Source organism: Ictalurus furcatus, chromosome 4 (assembly GCF_023375685.1).
Source record: "Ictalurus furcatus strain D&B chromosome 4, Billie_1.0, whole genome shotgun sequence".
Taxonomy (NCBI): domain Eukaryota; kingdom Metazoa; phylum Chordata; class Actinopteri; order Siluriformes; family Ictaluridae; genus Ictalurus; species Ictalurus furcatus.
This window is the reverse complement of record NC_071258.1, coordinates 31,477,924-31,504,029: the sequence shown is the minus strand read 5'-3', so window position 1 is coordinate 31,504,029 and position 26,106 is coordinate 31,477,924. Positions and strand designations below refer to the sequence as shown.

The 26,106-nt window shown below is 42.6% G+C and overlaps 1 protein-coding gene across 1 annotated transcript in view; it reads left to right on the top strand.

Moving 5' to 3' along the window:
* The first annotated feature begins 161 nt into the window (after positions 1 to 161).
* wtip (WT1 interacting protein) overlaps positions 162 to 26,106 on the top strand; it is a 42,325-nt gene continuing 16,380 nt past the window's right edge. Inside the window, exons 1-2 of the mRNA XM_053623603.1 lie at positions 162 to 4,760; positions 17,429 to 17,530. Coding sequence (XP_053479578.1) covers positions 3,854 to 4,760; positions 17,429 to 17,530 — 1,009 coding nt within the window. The 5' untranslated portion in view covers positions 162 to 3,853. The remainder of the gene's footprint in view (positions 4,761 to 17,428; positions 17,531 to 26,106) is intronic.

Here is a 26,106-nt window from a genome sequence, read left to right as displayed (position 1 = left end):
TTTGTGGGCGTGACTACATGCAAATGAGCAGTGTCTGTGAGCTTGGTGATCGACATCATATACGCGCATGAGTATTAAGAATATCAGCACTGTGGCAGAAGATTTTAGTTCGGTTTAGCTTAGACAAACATTTACACACAACTTTATTAAAAGATTGATCAACGAAACCCATCGTACATGGGGGGAAAATACTGGTTCCTAGCTGTACACCTATAAAGTGGAGGGTTACCTCCCTCTCCCTCTCTCCTTCCGTCGAGCTACACATGATATCCCGGACCTGCCTACCTGATGCCCTACTTCTGGTTGGAGTTCTCATCAACTGGAGGCTACATTCTGCCATTGCGGATGTCTCCAAGTAGTGCAGCCTGGAGATTGTGAGGATGGTGCTGCTTGAAATACCATTGAAAAGGTTTTGGACCTCAGTTTCACATGGACATTCTCACTGTGGTGCTGGGACTACGGTTGCTACTATGGCCTTAGGACTGCAATGACCACATACAATTTTACACTCAAGTCTCCTTTAGAGAACAGTGGATTGGTTCAACAAAACAGACTTTATATAAAAAACATAACGAACTTCCCTTTACGTTCACACTATCCGTTGTTACCCAGATGAGGACAGGTTCCCTTCTGAGTCCGGTTCCTCTCAAGGTTTCTTCCTCATATCATCTTAGGGAGTTTTTCCTCACCACCGTCACCACCGGCTCGCACAATATGGATAAATTCACACATTTAAAATCTCTATCCTGTGTTTATATGTCTCTGTAAAGCTGCTTTGAGACAATGTCCATCGTTAAAAGTGCCACACAAATAAAATTGAATTGAATAGGGGTGGGTGTGTTTAATAAACTGATGAGATAAAAATGAGTGTAGCTAGTTATGCACCCAATAAATTGGTAATGCTATATTCCTAAAATGTTACTTTTACTACACTGATTACATCACTGCGAGTCCTGTACATGTTCCTGGTTATAGAGCTGTATTTTTAACATGCCTGACTCATTCTGATCTACTAACCAAGGAGTGGGATTTTTGCTTTGAAAACAAGTGTCTGACTCTTTCACGATTCTTCACTGTGACCCACAAAGCATTCATTCCAGCAGGGGCAGCACATGAAACCGATACTGTGTGTTGTCACAATGGGAAGATGTGAAACGGGAAAAGACTCGAATGTGATATGTCTTAAGAATCTGAGGGGAAAATGCAATGTTAACACAGCTGTATAAAGGTGATTTTTAAAAGTGTAAAATATTCCTTACAAATAGTTCTTAGGAAGAGCTTTTAATTAGCTGATTAGTTGGAGTGGGTGTGGTCGAGCAGGAAAACACTGAAATGTTCAGGACAGGGGGGAACCCGTGCCTCAGGCCATGCGTCCTTCCTCTGTCCCTAACTCAGACTTGTGTTGTTGATTTTTTTTTAGTTTACAAAGGCCCTTGATGTGTGTATATATACATATATGTTTATTTATTTATTTTTGCTTTATGAAGCTTTGATTTATATATTCTGGCGTCAGTGTAGAGAAAGCCGTTTGAAAAGTTCTCATAAGAATGTGATTATTCTGGATTATTATTGCATGATGCAAATCGGTGGCCAGAATCTTCTGTTACGTGTTTAGTCAACAATTCAATTCAATTTTATTTGTGTGGCGCTTTTAACGACGGATATTTTCTCAAAGCAGCTTTACAGAAACATATAAACACAGGATAGAGATTTTAAGCGTGTGAATTTATCCCTATTGAGCGAGCCGGTGGTGACGGTGGTGAAGAAAACTCCGTAAGATGATATGAGGAAGAAACCTTGAGAGGAACCAGACTCAGAAGGGAACCCGTCCTCATCTGGGTAACAACGGATAGTGTGAAAGTAAAGGGAAGTTGATCTGTTAATTAGGGTCATCAATAGGAGGCATTAATTACTCTTACTGACGGAAAAGCTCAAACAGTGTCTAGAGACACGATTGTGGAATAAGTCTGATGTAGCGATGTTCCAGCATCGAGACGGACCCGAGTTGTAAAGCGCTCCTCCGAAAAGGAGGAGTTCCCCTCACATAACCGCCAACTCTCATCAACATAAATAAACTCCAACCATTTTTTTTTCTCAAACAAAGGACGGTTGGAAAAATGGGGAATAGTGTCCAGGCAGCTAAAACAAACCAACCCATGTCTTCCGCTAACAAGCTGCTACTCTACAGAACGTACAGGATTTCGCTAAGTTTTTTTTTGTGATCGTTACGGCTATAAATGCTTGATTTTGCTGCGGCTTTTAAAAAAACTTGCGTTTTTTTTGTGCTGCCTTTTTTTTATTTGCCTAAAACTTCGTGCAATTGCACAAAATTGTTTTGCGCGGTCTTTCGCAGTGATGTTTGTTGGTAGCCTAAATGAGATCTTTTAGCTGCGCTCACGTTCGACACACGTGGCTCGAACATGATTTTGACCGAACGCGTGTCGTGATGACGTCACATGACGCGTCTCGGCCCAAATCTGTCGAAAATCGGCGGTAGTTTAGAAAAATTGCTAACTCCTCCAAATACCGCGTGCGGAGTTTGCTTGATTTTTCGTTCATTTCTGCGACAATTGCGAAATCCTGCATTTAGCAGAGATTCTGAATTGAATTTTTATAATATAGGACGAGTCGTCAAAAAAAAAAATTCTGTAAATGACAAACTATAAAATTCAGGAAAGGGGTTGTGTGGGGTTTTTTTCTATTCTATATGCTCTTGTATCAGTGTCTGTAACACTGAGGGATGGATACACCTCTGAAACCCGGGCGCTTTAAGACCCGAGTTGAAGTTGGGGTGTTAAAGCAGGAGAAGCATTAACATGTGCAGGAACCGAGGGTTTTATTCTAGCCATGGGAACCTGTGCAGTAGATAGAACAGTCTGTAAAGTTCTCATATGATTCTGGGGTGGATTTTGCATGATGCAAATTAGCACCCTGTAATTATTATATCATTTGTTTAGCTGAGTTTGCCTTAAGCACAACCACCTGACGAGAAGAAAAGAAAAGAAGTAACCCGCTTTTGCGATAAATGCATGAATTTGACTCCAACCCTTAACCACTGCTTTAATCTTTGGCAGGCCAGGATTCCACCCCCCCCACCCCTCTTCCATCTCCAGCCCCCCCTCCTCCCTGCGCGCCCTTTGCTGAGCTCGCTCGCCGTCATTGTTCCGCGCGCGCATTAAAGCGCATTCCAGAGCGGCGGAGCGCACCCCTGCCCGGCCTCGCGCGCCTCCCGCCCTCCCTCCCCGCATTCCTGCCGCACACAAACGAGTCCCGCGCGCTGCTCTGTTTCTTTTCTCTCTTATTTCCCCCTGTTTCTTTCTCTCTCTCTCTCTCTCTTTTTAAATTCCTCATTTTTGTCACGTAGGGCTTCTCTTTTTCTCTCTTCCTTCCTTACTGTTATTATTATTTATTTTTTTTTGTTGTTGTTTCTTTACTCGATTTGCCCCAAAACTTTTCGCGCGAGAAATTAAACGCGGCTCGGATTCGTTTCGAAAAAGACGACGTTTTGTTTTGGAAAGGAGAGAGAGAGAGAGCGTGAGAGAGAGAGAGAGAGAGAGAGAGAGGGAGGGAGAGAGAGAGAGAGAGAGAGAGGAAATTCCTCCGCCATTGACTGCAAAAGGACCCTTCAACTTCACCGAGCACCTCGTGCGGAAACTTTGTTTAAACGACAGTTGTTTGTTTTGTGTTTTTTTCCTTAAAGGAGGCCTCGTTGTTGATTTTTTTAAGGAATTATGCACCAGGAGGAAATCACGACAGAAACCTGAGGAAGATGATGAACCGACAAAGCGAGCGTTTCGGTGCAGAGTGAAATGCACGAGCTTTATTTTTTTTTGTACGTGCACCAGCAACACCGATGGATCGCTACTACGAAGAGGATCCGGCACGCAGAGCGAGCGAGCTGATGGAGAACCTGTCGCTGTGCGAGCCTTACCGGGACATGAGAGCGGAGCTCGAGCCAGACGCGGACTTCGGGCTACCTGAGCACAAGAGTAAGCGCGCGCACAGAGACGCCTTTTACGTGGACGACGCATACTGTAGCGCGAGATCTGAAGTTGCTTTGCCGTGCTACGGCGGCGGCGGTGGCGACCGGCATCGGAGATCATGCGTTCACGCGAGCCCCCGCTCGAGCCTCGCGGCGCCCGGGCAACAGGAGAAGTGTGGAAGCCCTCGGACGAGTCTCGCGCACTGCGACGGCAGCGGCGCTCTCAGCCCTCGCTCGAGCTACGCGAGCACGTCCAGCGACGCCAGCAAGCCCTCGAGCCCCGGCTACGTCTACGAGTGCACGAGCAGACCGAGCAGCAACCGTACGAGCGGCGTCAGCATGGGCTACGACCAGCGGCACGCGAGCCCTCGTTCCAGCATCTGTGGTCCGAACAGTGCAGGACTAACCCTCAGCCCCAGGTCCAGCATCTCGAGCCACAGCTCCAGGAGCTCGCGGAGCTCGCGTGGCTCAATGGGCGCGTGCCCGGAGCTGCTTGTTGCCTCCTCGCCTCGCGCGTCTCTACTGGAAGACGCGCTGCTACAGGACACCGGTGAAGCCAGCGTGCTTCACCGCGCGCACCTTCATCCGTTCACTGTGCCGGAAGAGATACACCACGGTGCCTCGGCGAGAGCTCGCGCCCCGGGTCCGAGATTGAAGCTGCCCTACCAGGTGACCCCTGCGCGAGAGAGTGGCGCGAGCCAGGCAGAGAGGCGGCTCGAGGCCCTCACGCTCGAGCTGGAGAGAGAGCTGGAAATGCACATGAAGAAGGAATATTTCGGTAAAGTAGGACCAAAAAAAAAAACCCCAAAACAAGCATGCAGAGCTGTTATCAACATTACTAAAATGCACTTTGCAACATTTACTAATAATATAAAGTAGACAAAATGAACTCGTGCATGTGGAGCATTTTTAGGATTTGTGGAATAAAATGCACTTTAAGTACTTAAAGAAAGAAGGCGTCACCGCAACTTGTTGATATGGTACCTGCTTCTCTGGAGGTCAGATCCTAGTTTGTATATTAATACTTTAGTTCCAGTTTAACATGTAGGGATTTTTATTTATATATATTTAGCAGTGGATTGTTATACTGAACACACTACAATCTCAGGGGGAATAAGGGTACTAAACTGTACCGTTCCTTGTAAAGGGAAGGGAAGTACCCTTAAACTTTTGTACCTTTTTTTTAAATGCTTCCTTCACCTTGAAATGCTGATGCAGCTTAAAAAAGATTTAAGCTGGTAGACTATATGCACCTTCTCAGGTAAAAGCTACACGAACAAAAGGTGTACACATGAGAGTACCACCCCGCAACAAAGAATGGTACAGTACTTTTTCCTGAGAGTGTAATGATTGAATCCGTTTCACATAAATGGAGCTTGTTAGTCTGGGAGTTGAGAGATTGTTGTACGGTACACAAGCCGAGCTGTTTTGGCGGATTTGTCTTGATTATTAGGTTTGTGTGTTGTATTTATGAGGGAGTTGCTCGGTGAGCAGCATTACTGTTTATAGTCTGGGTGCTGAAACAAAGCCCTGTGTTGTGCATCTTAAAGGGTGTGTGTGAGTCATGTGTGGTGTGTAGAAGTGTCTTAAAAGCAGGTGGGGTCGTTTCCCACATGCAGTCCAGGGATTGTGACTGAGGTGCATTGTGTGCGGTGAGTCCGCATTGTAAAAGGCCGTGCTTAATCTCAGCCTGGGAAACCAAGCTGAGCGCGGTGCACAGGTAACGTCTATTATTTTATCGTTTCGCCGGTGAACAGGAGCGTCTGGGCTGCCGTGTGAATCATGGGATTGTCTTCAGACATCATTCCGCCACGACTGACTTTACTCACTTATGATGCCGAATGTGATTCAGTGTTGTGAGAGACTGAATGGAATTGAAAGAAAGTTCATCATAAAATGTAAAAAAAATAATTAATTGTTTAGTTTACATACGTACCTCAAATTTATTTTTACACTTGATTATGATTTTTGACGCAGGGGTACGGTGGCTTAGTGTTTAGCCTTAGAATTGCCTCGCAGCTCCGGGGTTGGGGGTCCGATTCCCGCCTCCGCCCTGTGGAGTTTGCGTGTTCTCCTCGTTCTTCTGAGGTTTCCTCCCCCAGTGCAAAGCCATGAGTTGTAGGCTGACTGGCATTTCCAAATTGTGTGGTGTGTGAATGTGAGTGTGTGTGAGATTGGGCTTTGCGATGAGTCGGCAACCCGTCCAGGGTGTCTCTTGCATTGTACCCCGAGTCCCCTGTTTTAGGCTCCAAGCTTCCACGGGACCCTGTGTAGGATAAGCGGTATGGAAAATAGATGGATGGACGGATGGATAGATGGATTTCTGTCCCGTTTTTACAGCGTTGTTACTTGAAACCTACACTTTTTCTGTTTTCTTTGGGTGAAACAACAGACTCGGATCAAATGTGAATAAAATTCCCTCAGCAGAAAGGCTGATTCACTGAAGGGGAAAGGACACAGGATGTGAAAGGTGGTGCGCATTTGCATCAGGTAGCTGTAACTTTCGCAACTTTATCGTCGTATGAATTCACGAGCTTCTGTGTTGTGAGCCAACAGAAAATGAGTGGGCGTGACCATGATGTCTTGGGTTGGATAAAATGGAAATGGGGCAGCTGCTTATTATTAAGTACTTTATTATTAATATTTATTATTAAGTAGCATCACACCAGACTATTGCATCACTCTTTATATACCGTTGCTTTGCAGACGTCTGTCTGATATCCATGGACATCGACTTTTTTTTGGGGGGGGGGGGGGGTTTGTAGTAAAATTCACTTTTCTTCTCTCTGCCTGCTAGCAGTTTCTTCTTAGCACTGTTGATAGCTTAGAGCTACCAGTTTAGCGCAGTCAGCATATCTAAATCATCACACGCTCGTCTCAAAAGATGTTACTCTCGGTAATGGCATTTATACAGTATGTAAACATTTTCACGAAAGTCTGTATGTACTTTCTGATTTTTTTTTTTTTCCTACAATTCCATCTCAGCATTTTGGACCTCGTTTGAATCTTATGTTTCTTGTGGATTGACACCAAAACTACTTGCAAGTCCTGAGGAAAAAAACATATCCTAACTTCAAGATGACTCCACATGTTTTTAGCGTTCTTTTAGCGCCATAATTATAGCTTACGGTTAGCCTAGGTTCACGCTAGCAAGTCAGAGGTCGTTTGTCCGTGTTGCTTGTTTGTTTCTTGTGGTGTTGTTTTTTTGAAGCACCGATGAGATGATTCACGAACGTATAAAGCTAACTAGTTAAACACAAAGTAAATAAAGCACTAATGAGCGTGTGCTTGGTTTTGTACTCGCCTCCTTATCATATTAGCAAAGCAAACTAACTATATTAGGTACGTACACTCATCAGAGGCACCGACGATCTCTGCGACCTCCTTCCAGGCTTTCTTTTTCTTCATAATGTCTCTGTACACCATGGGTGCATCTCAGTCAGCTCCCTAGTTCAGTAGTCAGGGCACCGATCAGGGAGTCGGCCATTTTAAGGACTGTCTCAATCGTAAAATCCTTCCAGCACACTGAAACGTTCGCTTCATAAAAAATTAATCCCACAATTCATAGCAAAAACCAGGGAGCAAATGGTTACTGTATATGATGTCATGTTTTCTGAATCATCTCAGCTCGAGGAAAAAAAAAAAATGGCGGACGAACTCTCAGTCAACTTCATTTACAAACGTATGCAGCTTGTTATCGTTGTCGTAGCTCTCAAATGATTCTCAAATGATGATGAACTTACCTTGGCAATTTTTAAATTCTTTGACGTTCTGTATACGGTTTGTTTGAATCGAACGACTTTTAAGTTCTTAACGATCTTTATAAATCCACGTGCTAGTCTGCTTGAAGTACCACGACGGAAACACGTGTGCTGAAGCTAACAAATTTATATGATGTATAATGGTAAAAAGACATCGGTCCTGCCTGTGGTCATGGTCACTGGTCATGCCAGTGGTGACGTTTTCCAACGTGAGTACATAGTCGTGCCGTCGAAAATTGAGTCATCACTGTCCCAATGTGTAGTGATCCAGGGTCCGTACCAGTGCCCCAGCTCATGTAAATTATATACCGATTCACCGCCTAGGAGGATTGAGACGCACCCCGTCATATTAAGCTTTTCGTCCATTTTTGAGTGTCAAACAGTAAATGGCAACTAACTCTAGGTAGGAACTAAAGCTGTGCGTCGGGAGCTGAGGAAACGTCGGACCACACGAGCCACAGGATTGGCCGAGGAATCGTTCGAGCCAGTTCAGATGTCCCGTGTTATTTTCACGTACGTAGAAATCGAATGGTCATGTTTCCCTTTGTTTCTTGCTAGTCTGAGCAGAGAGTTACACCGTGTCAGAAACCACATAAGCGTAAGTCAGTTTGAGATTGAGATTGTGTGAATATATCAGCATACGGTGTGCTAGACGTGAGCTACCAGTTAGCTACGTTAGCATCATAGCTCGAGTGCGAAAGCAAAGCAAACTTCAGACACAAATCATGATCAGGAGAGTAAATTGATTACATTTTGGGTAAAATGTGTTGGTTTGGGGTGTTTGGTTTTTTTTTTTTGGCTGAACTATCACTTCTTGTTAAAGATCAGTTCTAGCATTTGGACTTTTTATGGAACTTTGTGGTTACAAATTAGTGAGCTACAACTGTGCCTTTAACTTGTTTGAACATTTTTTGCAGTCAGTAAACTGGAGCCTTTCTGTGTGTCCTGATTGTGTGTCCTGATTGTGTGTGTGTGTGTGTGTGTGTGTGTGTGTGTGTGTGTGTGTGTGTGTGTGTGTGTGTGTGTGTGTGTGTGTGGTTTGCTCCTTGCATCACTGTTTGCCCGGTAACAGCATGCATTGGCTTTGTTTCTTATCTCCAGCATGCGTATTTGGTGTGTGTGTGTGTGTGTGTGTGTGTGTGTGTGTGTGTGTGTGTGTGTGTGTGTGTGTTCATGGCCACTAGCAGTGACAAACTCAAGCATTCACTAAACACTCTGGCTCTTTTGCACGTGTGTCCAGCTGACTTCTGATTGGTTACGCTCACTCCAGGCAGGTCACAGCAGCCTGGCCGCTGACCAATCACAGCACGGATGGACAGGATCTCACTCTGTGTTTCTGAAAGCATAAGACTGTGTACCGGTGAGCCAATTTCAGGACAATCTTAAAAATGGTCTGTCATAGATGCTACGTTTATACGTTCAGAATTGACACGTGTGTTCCAGCATCAGATGAACGTGTGTGTGTGTGTGTGTGTGTGTGTGTGTGTGTGTGTGTGTTCCCAATCAATCTCTTACTGGAACCGTACAAATGGGTATTTTCTTTCCGAAGGGAATCCTGACTCTTTCTGACACACACGTTTTCTCTGTCATTGACATAATTATATACTTACTTACTCTCTCTCTCACACACACACACACACACACACACACACACACACACATCCTCGCTGCAGTAAAAGGCTAAATAAAGGCTCGCTGTTCCCAGCTGATCTGGCGATGCTGCGGCTCATGAGTTCATACAGAGCAGTTATGTAAGAGCGCTTCTTTATCAGTACATTATATATGACTAAACCCTTTGTGCACTTGCATTGTTCTCTTAAAGCGACGCTCCGGCGTTTTTCAATCGCACCGCTACCACAGGAATGTCGGCACTTTTCCCTGTAGCGACACACAAAATAAAAAGAAACTTCTAGCAAAAAGTCAGGTTGAAACCCTTTTTTTTCTTTTTTTTTTTTTGTAGTGTGTTGTGATGAATTCTTTAGTCAAAAAAAGTTGTAAAAGAAACTTCAAACGTGAATAATTCAGGGACTACTTTTTCAGGAGGAAGGATCTTAGCTGTTTGTCCTGTAAGTCTGAGGGATGACATACTTTTCGCTGTGTTTGAATAAAACTGCAGGCAGCTTTGTCTTTTGGTCTTGGCCGATCACCAGCCGGCTCTCGCCCATCGTACAGCTACCAAGCAGGAAGGGCGAAGGCTGACACGTGCTTCCTCCGAGACACGTGAACTGCAACTTTTCGAAATGCTGCGTAACACATTCGGGGGAAAGCGCTGTCCACCCTCTTCCACATACATGAGCTCACAGACGCCCTCGATTGGCTAGTGTCACCGTGATTGACGGGGAGAAAGAGTACGCCCTTGAATTAGAAATAAATAAATAAACAAACAAATAAACTCATGTAGCTTTCAAACCTAAGGAAAGAAAATGTTTTACATGATAGATTAGATTCGCTACTGCTTTTAAGTCAGGATTTTGCTGAGTTTTTGTGCTTTTCTGCGGAAAACGACTTGAATTGGCGAAATTGCAGTCGCACGAAATAGTTTTGCACGGTCTTTCGCAGTGATGTTTGGTGGTAAATCTGACCTTTTAGCTGTACTCGCGTTCGACGCACGTGAACCAGAGAGCTATGGCCGAACGCGCGTTGCGATGACGTCACGTGATGCAACACGGCCCAAATCTGCTTGGGAAAAACTTCACGCTCCTCCGAATGCTTCGGCGTTTCCTTGCTTTTGCGTTCATGTCTGCGATCAGGAAATCCTGGAGGGATTGTTAAATGTGAGGTTTTCGTATTTGAGACGCAGCTCCGATTTAAGACACAACAATCACACGGATGGCCGAAAGTTTTTTTCAAGAGAAACTGACGGAGCTCGTCTGCTCATCCCAAATTGAGACAGGTCCCAGAATAGATCTGACCTGTCGTCGTGGAAACCTAACAGAGACAGGAGTTTCTCTCGGACCTGCCCTCTAGCGGATGGCCCTTTTAATTCTCCAGATGTATAAAAGGTACGCAGGCGAGTAGTATGCGAACAGTGGCGCTCACGTTGGTGCTCCGTCCGCATACACGCACGTCGAGCATAAACCAGGTCTTAGCGTGCAAGTGCCCCAACAACTGCCCTTAGATTTCCATTATAAGTGAGTTTTGCTAGAAGTTTCCAGTGCTTTTTGCCTGCGGCTATTGCGCACACTACAAACACAGTGGAAGACTGGAAAATAGTGGAGTCGTTCACTTGTTCATCGAATTATTTATTTATTTATTTATTTTTACTCAGCAGTGTTATGAAACCTTGACTTTAGTGAAAACTTCTCCTTGTTTGCGTGAGTGCTCTTCTCTGGGTTTAGTGGCGAGTTACGGAGAGGAAAGGTGTGTGTGTGTGTGTGTGTGTGTGTGTGTGTGTGTGTGTGTGTGTGTGTGTTTTCTCTGGTAATGTGTTCATGAGTTAGCCAAGTGACCATGCACACAAACTCTATTCCTTTTGTAAAAGGAAAACTTCTCGGTTACCGTGACAACCTTGTCCCGAAAAATTGATAGTCATGCAGGGTGTTTGGCTCCGTGGCTCACGGTAGCATAATCCCCCTCCACCCTCCGTCGCTCTGTAATGCTTTTTGTGTATCTGCGTCTCTCTCTCTCTCTCTCTCTCTCTCTCTCTCTCTCTCTCTCTCTCTCTCTCTCTCTCTCTCCCTTTCTCCCTTTCTCCCTCATATTCTTTCTATCTAGCGCTCTCTTTTTCCATGCTCTCTAATCTCTCACTTTCCAGTGTTCTTACTATCTCACTTCTTTTCTTTCTTTTACTTATGGCTTTCTCTCCCCTGGTGCTTTCCCTATCCCTGCTTCCTCTGTCTCCTTCATTTTTGCTCTCTCTCTCGGTTTCTAACACTCTATATTCTATACTTTCTCTCTCTTCCAGCATTTTTTTTCTCTCTCTACCTGGTCAGGGGGCGATGCCAGACTTTTGGCACGTGACACCGGCTCGGCCTCCAGATGCAACCGGTGGGGGTAAAGTCTGATTGTCTGCTCCAAATGATAATGAACACACACACACACACACACACGCGCACACACACTCACATGCACAGGGGCATTGCTGTGTCTCAGTCAGGCTGTGTCAGCACTGCTACACCCACACGTAGCCCCAGGCGCTCTCTTGTGGGTAAATAAAGCCAGGTGGTACTTTCTTGCCTGAAGGATAAGAGTAACTAAAAGCTTGCTTATTTGTTTCCAAGCTCGTTTGAAAAGACAGTTGCAGGATGTGAACGGTTGCTCTTTTATCGCCATGGGAACTACAGTCATCTGCCTCAATGTTTCTTCATGTTGGGCTCTGTATAAATACAGCACTCTGTTTCAGTACAGATATTATGGAGATCTAGAATCTGGCTTTATTGTATAGTCCTGTTGGAACTGGAAATTTGAGACAAGGGCACCATTTTCTAGCTCCTGCAGTGCATCGTGGGATATTGATGTATGATATGATTTTGGCCAGAAGTGCTGGATCGATATCAGCTTTGATGTATTGTCCAGGCCTGATGTAATTTTTATGGTTATAAAAAAAAAAAAAAAAATACTGTAAAAAATACATCAGTGGCATCCTTACATCTCTGACGGATGTTCTTATCCAGAGCGACTTGCAGAAGCAGAGATGCTAACATCTAGGGATTTTTGAGCCCTTGCTACGACGATACGGGGAACACCTGATGGTTACGAACACTGTGATTTCCTCCTTTTAAACGACAAAGGAGGTAAAAGCCGCACATTTGCGTCTAGACTTGATCTAGGTGAACTTTAACCTTTGAGCCAGTAGAAAACAAGCGGGCAAGACACAAAGTTCAATACGGTACGTGATACGTTTTCGAAAAAAAAAACCCATCTGGTGTATGTACAACAATAAATAAAAGTATCGATTAACTCACATTTTTACAGGTTGTGTAAAAATGTCATGCGGTATTCCTGTTTATTTGGTACTTTATTAGCAAACCTATGTACCTTGATACATAACGTGTATTGTAGAAAAGTATCGTGATGTGATATTTTGTGCATATCGCCCAGCCCTAATTCAGAACCATTTCAGCAATGTAGCTTTGATCATTCGGATTGTTTTTACGTTTCATTTACAATAACCCGTTCCCCCAGGCTAATATATTATTAGCGCAGCGGGATCCTGTTTCTCGGTGAGACGCTGGAATGAATAGCGGTGCAGCAGGAAGCGGCACAGGTTTTGCTCATGCAGGGAACAATGCACACCGTGGCAGTTCTCCAGCTGTTCCTCATCAGAGTCGTAAAGAGGAAGTGTGTACCAGGGTGTACCAGGTGAGGCTGCACTGATCAGGGCGAAAACAAAGCTGGAACGGCTTGATTGGATGTGTAGCAGGAAGTTGTCTAGCCACTCAGACAGGCCTGGGTGAGCTTACTGCCAGAGTGAGATGGTCAGGACTCGTGACTGTTGTTGAAATTGAAAGGGATTTGCTGGCAGTTTTCCAAATTCTCGACTCCTTAAAAGTTTTAAGGTGTACTGGTCAGCCGTGACCACTGGGTTTTGATGGGACGGCAGAAAATACCTCGCCTTATTAACGAGTGTGTGTTTGGAGGAAAATTGAGGCAGTCTGTTCCATAAACAAGCTGGCTTTGTCTTGTGTATACATACGTCTGAGTGTGTTTCTGCATACCTGCTTATGTTTGTGTCTGGGTTCATAAGGTGAGTCATTTATGCTGTACGATTTAGGGCAGTGTGATTCGGAATCTGAATCTTTAATTCTGAGAGAGAGAGAGAGAGAGAGAGAGAGAACGAGAACTTGGACTCTCCTTTCGCCCAAAACACTGAACGCTTCATAAAATATCTGCGAAGTTTTAACTGATGTACTTGTATTCTCACTTCAGTGTGTGTTGGATATTCACTTCAGTGACTAACGAAATGAACAAACCTGTTTCACCACCTATTCCAATGCAATGTACTGTGTTTCCAGAATACAGCATGTGACTTAGTACTTTAACACTACTGCAAGAATCTTTCACACTTGGTCTGAACGCTCGATTCTGGGTTTGTTTGGTAGGAGGAGCTCATAATCACATGTTCACATGGAGGAATTCTTTCTAAACTGTACACATCAGTTCCATACGTCACTTTTGTGCACAAATTATTAGGCTCTAGGTTCATCAGTTAGCTGGTTTTGTCATTTTTTTTTTTTTTCCACATTGGTACCAACACTCAAGCTTTGTAGACGCATGGCACCCTTGCTATCGCGTACGAATGCGTTCGAACCCGCAGCCGCTCTATGAGAAGTCTTTTAATCGTGCAGGCTGGGAAGAGATGTGCTTTTTTTTTTTTTTTTTTTTTTTTTTTTTTTTTTTTTCCTTTCCCCTTCTTTCCCCATGACGTCCTCAGTGCAACCGCAAAGATGCTCTAGTCCAATGGTTTTATGTATCAATAACCATAACAACCTTTTGCCCAGTATAATTACAGTAGAAACAGGAAGTAATGTGACAAGTTGAACCGACATGCAGTTCTAAGCGCAGATAACTTCCGCACGCGATGCACACCGCACCTGTGTTTGGTTGATGTGAAACCCAGACCGCTGTTTTTAAGGGGACATGGGATCGGGTCTCTGGACTGCTCCTGGGTCTGAAAACAACAATTTCATTTCACCAAGTCCCCACAAGTGTGAAAACGACTTAAAGCTGCATCACAGCAGGGATGTCGAGCGTTGGTTTGGTCAGGTCTAACTTTCAGTTATGTCATAATCTGTCATAATATGTCATAATCATATCTGTCCTCTAGTACTTGCTTCTCACTTTACTTTTATTAGCACAGCACCTGTGTCACCAATGACACTGCTCCACCTACTGTTACAAAAAGAAAGAGACAGAAAACACAACCGAACGATTACAGATTCGAGTAGTTAGATTTTACTGTGCTGTACAAGTATTTGTGATTAGACATACCGACAATAATTGAGTGATTTCTGTTGAGCCATGTTATAATACCGTCTTTCACGCATGAGTGTGAGTTAAAAAGGGGAGGGGGGAAAAAAACGTTTAAGTAGGACTTGCTGAGTTGCTGCTGTTCTTGTTTGAGGAACAGTAACAGGAAGCGCTGCTGTAATGAACTGTGTGAATATCAGCCCAGCGGTTTGGTTTACAGCGCTTCAGACGCTTGAGGAATGAATCAGTTCAGTCTGGAGTCATTTACCAGCTCGAGCTGGAACACTGAAGCTCTGAAGATTCATATCATATGACTCACAGGACTCCTGTTTATTTGTTCATTCACCCGTGTTGTATGTGGGGGAGTATCTGTGTGTGTGTGTGTGTGTGTGTGTGTGTGTGTGTGTGTGTGTGTGTGGCGTGTGATTCGACCCCCCCTGGTGCGACACTGTGTCTTGGAGGCGTGGTGACCTCAGAGTGACCCTAGGCATTGACCCTGCCCTCGCTGTGGAATGCGACCCCCCAGCGGAGACCGGCCACGTCATGCCCGAAAGCTCTGCAGTCATCAGAGTGCCTCGTACTGATTCATTCTCCCATAATGCCAAGCGATTTCTCTTCAACTAAAAGTGGACGATGACCGCTAAACCTTCACGCCCTACTGATTAGCATGTGTACTAGCGCTCAGAGTATTATTACAATTACTGTGAGCACAACAGATCTAATATATATATATATATATATATATATATATATATATATATATATATATATATATATATAGATAGATAGATAGTTCTAATAACTATACTTTTACAGCATTTTAGTCTGTTGATGTGCAAAATCACACAGTTTAATATTTTTCCTGTTCCAACACACATTATCAAGCTCATCGACTCATTAACAAGCTGATTCAGGTGTTACTTTGAATTCCGGTTGCAGCATGCAGGTGAAAGTGTAAGACGCTTCCTGGCTCACAGCAGCTTGAACTCTTGAGTGCTATGTTTGGGAATAGAGCAACAGCGCGTATGTATAATGATGTCGATGGGGATTATGATTAGTTGTAGTCGGGCCAAAATGTGATATGGGACAGTGAACAGAATATTTCTGTTCCCATGTTGCTGTAATGCGTATGAAAACCCCCTTTGCTCTACAAATACAGCTCACACTATCAGAACTCTGTTGTAGATGATAGTTTTGTATCACGTTTACAATGTATCGACACGTAGGGGTGGAACACCACAACATTGTTATGGTAATGTTTGGGGTTGTGTTTTGATGAGTGTGAGCTGGGCGATTCGCTAGGTGTGGACTGAAATTTGTCAGTGAGACGGATTCCAAGTAAATATTTCAGAAGCACGTTATGCGCGTTAGCCTTTAAAGCTGTAAGTGACCCTTAAAGTAGAGGTGTGCATCAGGGCCAGGGAGCGTTAGAAAGCATACTGGACACAGCGTGGTGCAAATGTGGCAGTATGCGACTTGTTTACTACATTCATTTATTCGTTTTTTCATTAATTCACCTTCAGTAAAAGCTTTACATTTGTGAAGGTTGCTCTTGCATTCATTACTAATTTGTTTATATTTTGGGGAAACCGAACTTATCGAAATAAGTGTGACCTGGTGCAAAGAAAGGATCAAGTTTGAGGAATGAATCAGTTCAGAATCATTTACCAGTTTGAGGAATGAATCAGTTCAGAATCATTTACCAGATTGAGGAATGATTCAGTTCATAGTCATTTACCAGATTGAGGAATGAATCAGTTCAGAGTCTTTTACCAGCTTGAGGAATGAATCAGTTCAGAGTCATTTACCAGCTAGAGATGAATATATGAATCAAAATCATTTACCAGTTTGAGGAATGAATCAGTTCAGAATCATTTACCAGCTTGAGATTATTTTGCAAACTGCCAAACAGGTAGGATGCACTGATATCAGCATGACACCAGAGACAGTATACAAGTAGAGACAGGCCACTGCTTGAAATTCGAATGTGACAGTGCCTAAAGCTCAACATGGTGCCTGTATAAGTGCCGTAAAAAGAGCCAAATGACTTTTCAGCAGGCATAATGAGAGAGTTTCAGTCTGAAGTTTTTATTTGTAACACTCAATTTGTGGATTTTATTTTAAATAATAAAAAAGTGGTATTGAAAATTTTTATTTATTTTTTAATCCAATCAATGAAAATAATCGTTAGTTCCAGCCCTAATGTAGGGAGCAGAAAGACACTTGGGATACTTTCATCATCAAGCACCCTGATTTGTTATGGAGAAATTTGCAGTAGCGGTTATAGGAGCAACCTGTGTGTGTGTGTGTGTGTGTGTGTGTGTGTGTGTGTGTGTGTGTGTGTGTGTGTGTGTGTTACTGGAACCACACTCCACACATTTATTTACACCATTTCTGTCAGATTTTTACAGCAATTTCAAATCCTTGCCCATCTGTTTCAGGTTTAAGAGTTCCTCCTCATTTATTAGATGACTGGAAATAGCATTGGCAAGTGTGTATACACTTTACTACCAGCACGTCGCTGGCATTACCAAGGCACCAAAACAGAGATTAGTGTCTGAAATCGAAATTCAGTTTTCTTGTGTTGAAAGCATACTTCCTGCCCTTTTTTAACTGAAAGGTTTCAGTGCATTCGTATCTAAAATCTCTGCACTGGATCAATTTTCATGTATTTTCTGGTGCAATTCACTGGCATATTTTTTATACATGCCACTTTCTATGGATTGACTTGTTGATTCTGACGTGTGTGTGTGTGTGTGTGTGTGTGTTGTTTCAGGTATTTGTGTAAAATGCGGTAAAGGGGTGTATGGAGCAAGTCAGGCGTGCCAGGCGATGGGGAAACTCTACCATACTAACTGTTTCACCTGCTGTTCATGTGGTGAGTACACACACACATACTTGTACACACACACCTGCCCACTTTATCGCAGGTGGGCTTCCCTGATTGGTGCGTTTGCGAATTTGTATTTCGTCCTGTCCTGTTGTGTTTTCACGTCATTGGGCTGCTACATGCCGAGATTGTACCGGTTTGTCATGCGTATTTGTGAACGATTCTGAGAGTGTGTATGGACACACACACCGCCGTGTCACCTGACACTGACACGGTGTCCTGTTTCGCTTGGAAAACTGGAAAGCTCTTCCCACAATTTAGGTCTCTCCTGAATAGAGATACGATTTCTCCTGCATTAAGGCTGAGTAGATCACTTACGCATTTCTCTGGACGCATTGTTCGGAGCAGGAATGCGCAACGTCGGCACCTAAAGCTCCAGGGACATGGAGAACTGCTGAGGCCATCATGGTGCAGTTTAAGACTTTTAAAAGAATTTTTTTAATAATAAGACACAGCCAAAAAGCAGCTTTAAAGGAATCCAGATGTAGATTTAGATCGAGTGGCACGGGGAAAACTTCCTGAGACGACATGAGGCAGAAACTTTTTCTGAGTGACATCGGACGGTGTGATTATGAATCATTACCTTTACTACAACTGTTTACGTCAATCGGTATAGAGTGTATGGAAAGATTGTGATCCTGGGATGAGCACAGGACATTCTTTGAGATTACAGCAGCAGTAATCCGCCGCAAGGGCGTCACTTGAAGTGTGTACTGGGTGGGCTGTTTGTGTAGCGTGTGACCTTTTTTGGGTAGCTTTGATTATTATTTCAAAACCCTGCATTGTCTACTTCATATAAAGGAAGTGTGTTGACTGTAGAATCCATTATCATTTAAAAAATTTTTAGTTTTATTCATTTGTTAGATGAATATCGGTCCCCCCAGGATTTCGTGATCGTAGAAATGAACGCAAAATCGAACAAACTCCGCAATATTCGCTGGAGCTTATGATGTCATCACGACGCATTCACCCAAAGTCCTCTTCGATTCACGTGCACTGAGCATGAGTACGGCTAAAAGGTCTTATTTAGCAACAAACATCACCGTAAAGACAAAACAATTTTGCGGCAATTGCGATTTTACCAGTTGAAGAAGTTTTCTGCAAAAAAAAATATCGGTTTTTAAAAAAAAGCTGAGGTAAAATCTAGCATTTTTGGCCTCAGCAATCACAAATAAAACTCTGAAATCCTGTACGGACTGATTAAAGGGGCTAAAAGGCGTGGCCCCAGTGTTCATGGGTTTTAAATAATCTTTCGTGTAATATAATGAATCACAGTAGGGATTTGGTTTAGCATTGATTTAGCAATAATTTTTGACCCCTTCCTACCGTGATCTGGAAGACTCCTGAAACCAAACACGCATAATATTCGACCCAGCTGAAAAGTACGCTGAAGGAATAAGAATGTGGGGACGCGAAGGACTCATTAGCTTCTGGGAGCGATTACTTTCACCTCACGCTGACTTTCTCGAGATCATTTTCAGACCTGTGAATTCACAAGACTCGGTCTTTCGAGCCAGTAGAAACCACGATGGCAGAGCTGTCGTCTCTTTTGGTCTGTATAAAAATGCAGGAGCTGCTTATTATTACCTAGCGCTCACTATCGACCGTTGTCTCGACGCTCTCTTATTGTCGATGGCACACATCCGTTGCGGGATAATTATGAACCCTGTCCACTCGCATGCATTTGGAGTTTTTTGTGGTGAAATTCTGATTTTCTCGTTAGCCGTACTGGCGCCTCACGCACATCGCGTGTCACTGAAGCATCTCTAATTCCTACCGTGTTGAATCCTTGGAACACTTTAAATGTGTCTACATGGGATTGAGTAAATTTAGTTTGTTAACCAAGCAGCAGTTCAGATAAACGGAATAAAATAAATCTAAGCATTTCCTCCATTTTGGGATTTGATGCCATTGTTGTGTGTCTTTTTCTGTGTCACTGAAGCCCAGAACCCCAAGTTCCTTTTTAAATGCGTAGCAGAAACATGCTGTGTGTGTGTGTGTGTGTGTGTGTGTGTGTGTGTGTGTGTGTGTGTGTGTGTGTGTGTGGTGTGTGTGTGTGTTAGACTTTGAATTTATGCTTATGTGTATATGTGCATTACAGAGGGTGACTCTTGTTTGTATAATTGGGAAAGTGAGGGAGAGATAGTGTGTGTGTGTGTGTGTGTGTGTGTGTGTGTGTGTGTGTGTGTGCGTGTGCGTGTGCACCCTCACGGTCATTTTGTACAGGAGCTCGGCTCTATGTAATTGCTCTGGGCTCTTGGCTCTGTCCCACAGCTGCAACCTTTTCTCATCAAACAGCCAGGAATTCCCTCCCACCCTCCGGAACTGGCCTTGCACACGCGCGCACACACACACACACACACACACACACACACACACACACACGTCTGGCATGTACACATTTACATATTACCACGCACACACACCAAGAGCCAGGCACAAACAATAAAAGCACTTCTAAAGTAACACGCACACACACATACACACACACACACACACACACACACATACACACACACACACACACACACACACATACACAGGCTAAGAGGAAACCATTTGTTCTCGTGACTTTTCTTTTTTGTCCTTTCTTTGTCTAGTGTCTTCTTTTTTTTCTTGTCATATTTTCTCAATTCTATCTCTTTTCTTTTTTTATTCTTTTCTCTTGTCTTTTTGTTTCTCCTCCTTTCTTTTTGCCTCTTTTCTCTTTTTGTTTCTCCTCTTCTCTCTTTTTGCCTCTTTTCTCTTTTTAACTCTTATTTTCTTTTATTTACTTTTCCATCTTCTCTTCTCTTGTGCATTTTCGACTCGTCTCTTTCCTTTTGTCTCATCCATTCTTCTTTTTCTTTTTTTCCCCCCTCTTTGCATTTTTGTCTATTTTTCCCTTTTCCCTTTTATTTGTCGGATTCTTCTCTTCACTTCTCTTCTTGTCTTTTCTTCTCGTCTTTTGTGTCTCGTATCTTCTTTTTCTCTTTTCCTATTTCCTCACACCTGTCTCTTTTCTTTTTATTATTGTCTCTTCTTTTTTTCCTTTTTCCTTTTTGTCTCCACTTTTCCTTTATTCGTCGCTGGTTTTCTCTTCTTTTCTCTTCTCTTCTCTTCTCCTGTCGTGCATTTTCGACTCTCGTTCGTTCCGCCTAATCTATTCTTCTTGTTCTCCTTTCTTTTTTTCTCGGTCTCTTTTTCCCATTTCTTTTTCGTTTGTCTGGTTCTTCCCTTCTCTTCTCGTGCTGTCTCACTTCTCCTTTTGTATCATCTCATTCATTTTTTTTTTCTTTTACTTTCTTTTTGTCCGTTTTCCCCCTCTCCTCTCGAGTTGTTATTGAGTATATTACTCCACCAGAGATGACACAGCATTCAGATTAGAGCTTCCTGTGGGTGACAGGAGATTAAATGTGCTTGGCATTTCACGCACATCCGCCTGCTTGTGTTTGGTAGTACATTGACCTGAAACGTGTGTGTGTGTGTGTGTGTGTGTGTGTGTGTGTGTGTGAGAGTGAGGCTGGTTAAGTGTATGGACTAGCAGGCCTACACACGCTCACAACCGAAGGCTAGAATTCCCCCTCACAAATAAAACACATCCAGTGAGTCATCACCTCCGCATCCCATCATGCACTGTGCCCATCTGCAGGTAATAAGGACTCGCTTGTTCTCTCCGCTCTGTGTGTGTGAGGAGAATGGGGGTGCACACAGCACAGGAAGGGCAGAATTACAGCGAGCATGTTTTCTTTCATAGCATTGGGAAAATACAAGGCGGCTCTGTGGATGTTTTTTTCTGAATAAGCAGAAGCAGAAATCGGGCTTTTATTTAACAGCAGATAAGAGCTGCGTTACTCAGAGACCGAGCTGAACCAGGTGAGCTTACGCAATCGCTCACATGGGCCGAGATTCCTTTCTAATGGCCCCGGTTTGATGTTCACATCTGTTGATGTAGAAATAAATGAGCTGGAGATAAATGAGACATTAAGGAGAAAAGGGAGTGAATGATTTTGGGAAGGTGGAAGGGTGTAGGCCTTGGGTTTGCAAACGCATCTCTCTTTTTATACAGGCTCTTCCATGCAGTATCGGGAATAGCAGGGGTCACAACACAGGCAGGCATGCTAATCAAAGGAAATTCCATTAGCGCCAGTCCCAAACAGGCAACGGTCAAATACGGAGGATGCTAAACATGCAAAAGAAAATAACTGGGTAAAGTGTAAGCTAGAAACTATGCTGGGCTCCAGAAGAAGAAGAAAAAAAACAAGCAACATTGCTTATTGCTCAAATACAATAGCAAGACCTGAAACACAGGGGTTACACCTCAAATCCTGCACTATGTACTGTATCGTTTGACCAAAATAAACCAAACTACAAATGAAATACTGACATTTTACACTAAGGCCCGTCTACATAAAATTCCTCACATACAATGATCTGGATAAGAAGCATCGCAAGCATGACTACATGGTGACAGGACAGCATTATCCTCTTAATGCTTAATCATTAGTGATTATTTCATGGCTCTGTAACTCTGAACAGATGACACATGGTGCTGTCGAGCTTGAAGCAGAGAATAAACGCATACTTCTCCGTCCATTTGTCGTTAAATATTCTGTTTTTTTCTGCCATTTTTTTAAGAAGTCATGTCTTTAGTTCACTAATCAGAGCAGAAAGGGAAAATAAAATATATATGTATATGAAAGTCAAAGTGTGAAAACTCTCCTTTTGCAATGAAGTGCCTTTAGGTTAATAATGTGCAGAAGTGCATGTGATTGGATAAACCCCAACAGAGGATCTGCTACAGAAGCCAAATTAGTTCATGTTTTAAAAGAATTGCAGTTGCTGAACTACGACCATGTTTTGTTTTTTGTTTTTTCATGCATCGATCGGCTCCGATGCAGCATTTTTTAAAATATCCGTTTTGATACTTATACTTTTCCGAGTCGAATCTGGACTGTGGTCCGCCACTTGCTGACTTCTGATCTGTAGAAGCAACTAGTGATTTTTAAACCTAAAATTTCCAGCCAATTCTGCCAAAATGAATACGGCTAACGCAAGACAAACCAAGGCTAATAGTGAAGAATATTGGTGAAGGTCTGCGAGTTTAACATTTAAGATCAAAGACTTTCTGTCTTTAATTTGGTCTCGCCAGAAATTTGCTCGAATCAACTGGTTAAGGTTAAGATGAGGTACATACAGAGTGATCCTATTTACAGTGGTGCTTGAATGAATGTTTTACATTTCTGCATAAATATGAGCTAAACCATCATCAGATTTTCACACAAGTCCTAAAAGTAGATTTAAAAAAAGAACCCAGTTAAACAAATGAGACAAAAATATTATACGTGGCCATTTATTTATTGAGGAAAATGATCCGATATTACATATCTGTGAGTGGCAAAAGTATGTGAAACTTTGCTTTCAGTATCTGGTGTGACCCCCTTGTGCAGAAATAACTGCAGATAAACGTTTGGGGTAACTGTTGATCAGTCCTGAACATCTGCTTGGAGGAATTTTATCCCGTTCCTCAGTACAGAACAGCTTCAACTCTGGGAAGCTGGTGGTTTGGTGGGTTTCCTCACATGAACTGCCTGCTTCAGGTTCTTCCACAACATTTCTATTGGATTAAGGTCAGGACTTTGACTTGGCCATTCCAAAACATTAACTTTATTCTTCTTTAACCATTCTTTGGTAGAACAAGTTGTGTGCTTAAGAACATTGTCTTGCTGCACTTTCTCTTCAGCATTAACATTAGCCAATGTGAGAGAGGCCTTTAGTTGCTTAGAAGTTACCCTGTGTTCCTTTGTGACCTTGTGGTCTATTACACGTCTTGCTCTTGGAGTGATCTTTGTTGGTCTCCACTCCTGGGGAGGGGAACAATGGACTTGAGTTTCCTCCATTTGTACACAATCTTTCTTGACTGTGGATTGGTGGAGTCCAAACTCTTTAGAGATGGTTTTTGTAACCTTTTCCTTCCTGATAACCATCAACAACTCTTTTTCTGAGGTCCACAGCACCTCCTTTGTTCGTGCCCTGATGCACGTCCACAGACATGTGTTGAGAAGATCAGACTCTGATAGATCGCTGTTCTTTAAATTAAACTGCTAATCCTAGACGTTCACATACTTTTTCCACTCACAGATATGTAATATTGGATCATTTCCCCTCAATAAATAAATGACCAAGTATAATAGTTTTGTCTCATTTGTTTAATTGGGTTCTCTTTATCTACTTTTAGAACTTGTGTGAAGGTCTGATGATGTTTTAGATCATATTTATGCAGACATCTTGAAAATTCTAAAGGGTTCACAAACTTTCAAACGCCACTCTATGTCCTTGTATAAAATATAATTGCTCCTGTTCTCTAGATGACTACTACAATAATCATGTAGGATTGTGTTAAAATAATGCCATTAAGGATTATGTAGAAGTATGCCACTTTTTTTTTTCTTTTCTTTTTTTAAACTGTTTTTTTTTTTTTTTTTTTTAAAATACCTCAGGATGTTTTTCTTTAGCTAGCATGATTAAAAATGCTTTCTTTGGCTAGCATGCTAAAATCTTTTTTTTCAGTTACCATGCTAAAAATGTTTTCTTCAAGTAGTATGCTAAAAGGTTTTCTTCAGCTAGCATGCTAAAATGTTTTCCTCACCTTCTACACTAAAAATGTTTTCTTCACCTTCTACACTAAATTGTTTTCTTCAGCTAGAATACTAAAATGTTTTCTTCAGCTAGAATACTAAAATGTTTTCTTCAGCTAGAGTACTAAAATATTTTGTTCACCTTGTATGCTAAAAGTTTTCTCAAAATAGTATGCTAAAAATCTGCTAGCATGCAAAAAAGAAAAATTCCTCAGCTAGCATGCTGAAAGGTTTTCTTCAGTTAACATACTAGAAATGTGTGTTTTGTTTTGTTTTTTTTTGTCATTTAGCATGTAGTAAAAAATCTTTAGCTAGTATACTAAAATGTTTTCTGCGCCTTCCGCAGCAAAAATGTTTTCTTCACCTTCTACACTAAATTGTTTACTTCAGCTAGTATACTAAAATGTCTTCTTCAGATACAATGCTAAAAATGTTTTCATCAGCTAGCATGTACAAACCAACAACAACCTTTTAATCAGCTAGTATGCTGCAAATGTTTTCAGTGCTGACAGTTGTTAGTTGATGAATCTAGTGCTAGCCAGCCTGTTAAATGTCTATATAAGAACGTAAAGTTTTAGTACTGTAGTTGCATATGCTACTAAATTAAATAACATTTTTGGGGCAAGATGCTCTTTGCATCATTTCTGAGGAGACATCTTGCCTCAAAATGAATGTTTCATTGAAATTCCTCTCCAGTCATATACAAAATGCATAGGTTTCATGGATACAAATCTTTGGGGTTGCTTTCTCATTCTGCCAGCATCAGAATGCATTATCGACATGTTTCTGTCTGTCCGTGTGAATGTTCTCATGCTGTCTTCAAAATAACTCAGGGGGGGATACAGCATCCTAAAGAATTCTTCCGGCGAATGCCTGGCTGTGTGATGCTTAGCTTGGTGTGTTTCATACTTTTGATATGGCGCAGAAAAAGAGAGAGCAAGTGAGGGGAGAGAGAAAACTCAGAGTGTGTCTTTGACGTCTAAGCACAAGCCAGAACGTATATTTTGCCTGAAGTATTACAGCTCCAGAGGAAACAGAAGTGATTTTGTAGAGGGATTTGTGTTCTAGTGTTCACGCTGTGGCTCTGTTGCCCCCTCAGAGCCAAGAGCCAATAGATAATGTGCCACAAGGGTGCTACAGCCATCCACAGATTAACTCTAGTCTCACAGCTCAGTAAACTAACATATGTTTTGGCAGTGCAGGCTACACACGCACACACACGCACACATATATATATATATATATATATATACACACAATAACCCTCTGTTAAAGCAGGACCAGATGACTGGTGTACCCGTGGCAGCTGTACTGGGTTTGAAGTCTGAAGTGTGTGACGTGGGGTTTAATGATGGTGGTGTGTAGTCAACACATGATCTGTATTTCCGGCCACACTGTGCGTGTGTGTTGTTCCCAGAAACTTACAGCTCACCAGGAGGCCCACAAGTAAACACACAAACACACACTCACAAGTCCAGATTACCTCCACCATAAACCAGCCTCCTCCTAAATACTATTTCCTGTTTATAGCAAAACTGCTTCTTCACTCTTTCAGTAAAATGGATGCAGCTTAATTCCCAAGTTAGCAAATTAAAGATATTGAGCTACATTTCAAGCACCAGTTTGGGAATATTGACCTTTTTTCCTGCCATCAACTTGGCAAAAATCCTGTCCATTGTTTGAACAGGGGTCAGGGGTCAGCATAACCAAGGAAATCTGTGATTTGTCACAGTGGTAGAAATCACATCCCACCATTACTCAAATTATTGTCTTTATATGTTATATTTATTATCTAGAGTTATTAGCTATTTGGCCAAGTTAAATGGGTTTAATTCAAACCTCAGTAACTCAAAACAGGTAGGCCTGTAGGTAATGTCAACTCAAACCTAACGGGTGCAAGAGATATGCTTTGTAGGCTGATTGGCAGCTCTAAATTGTCAGTAGTGT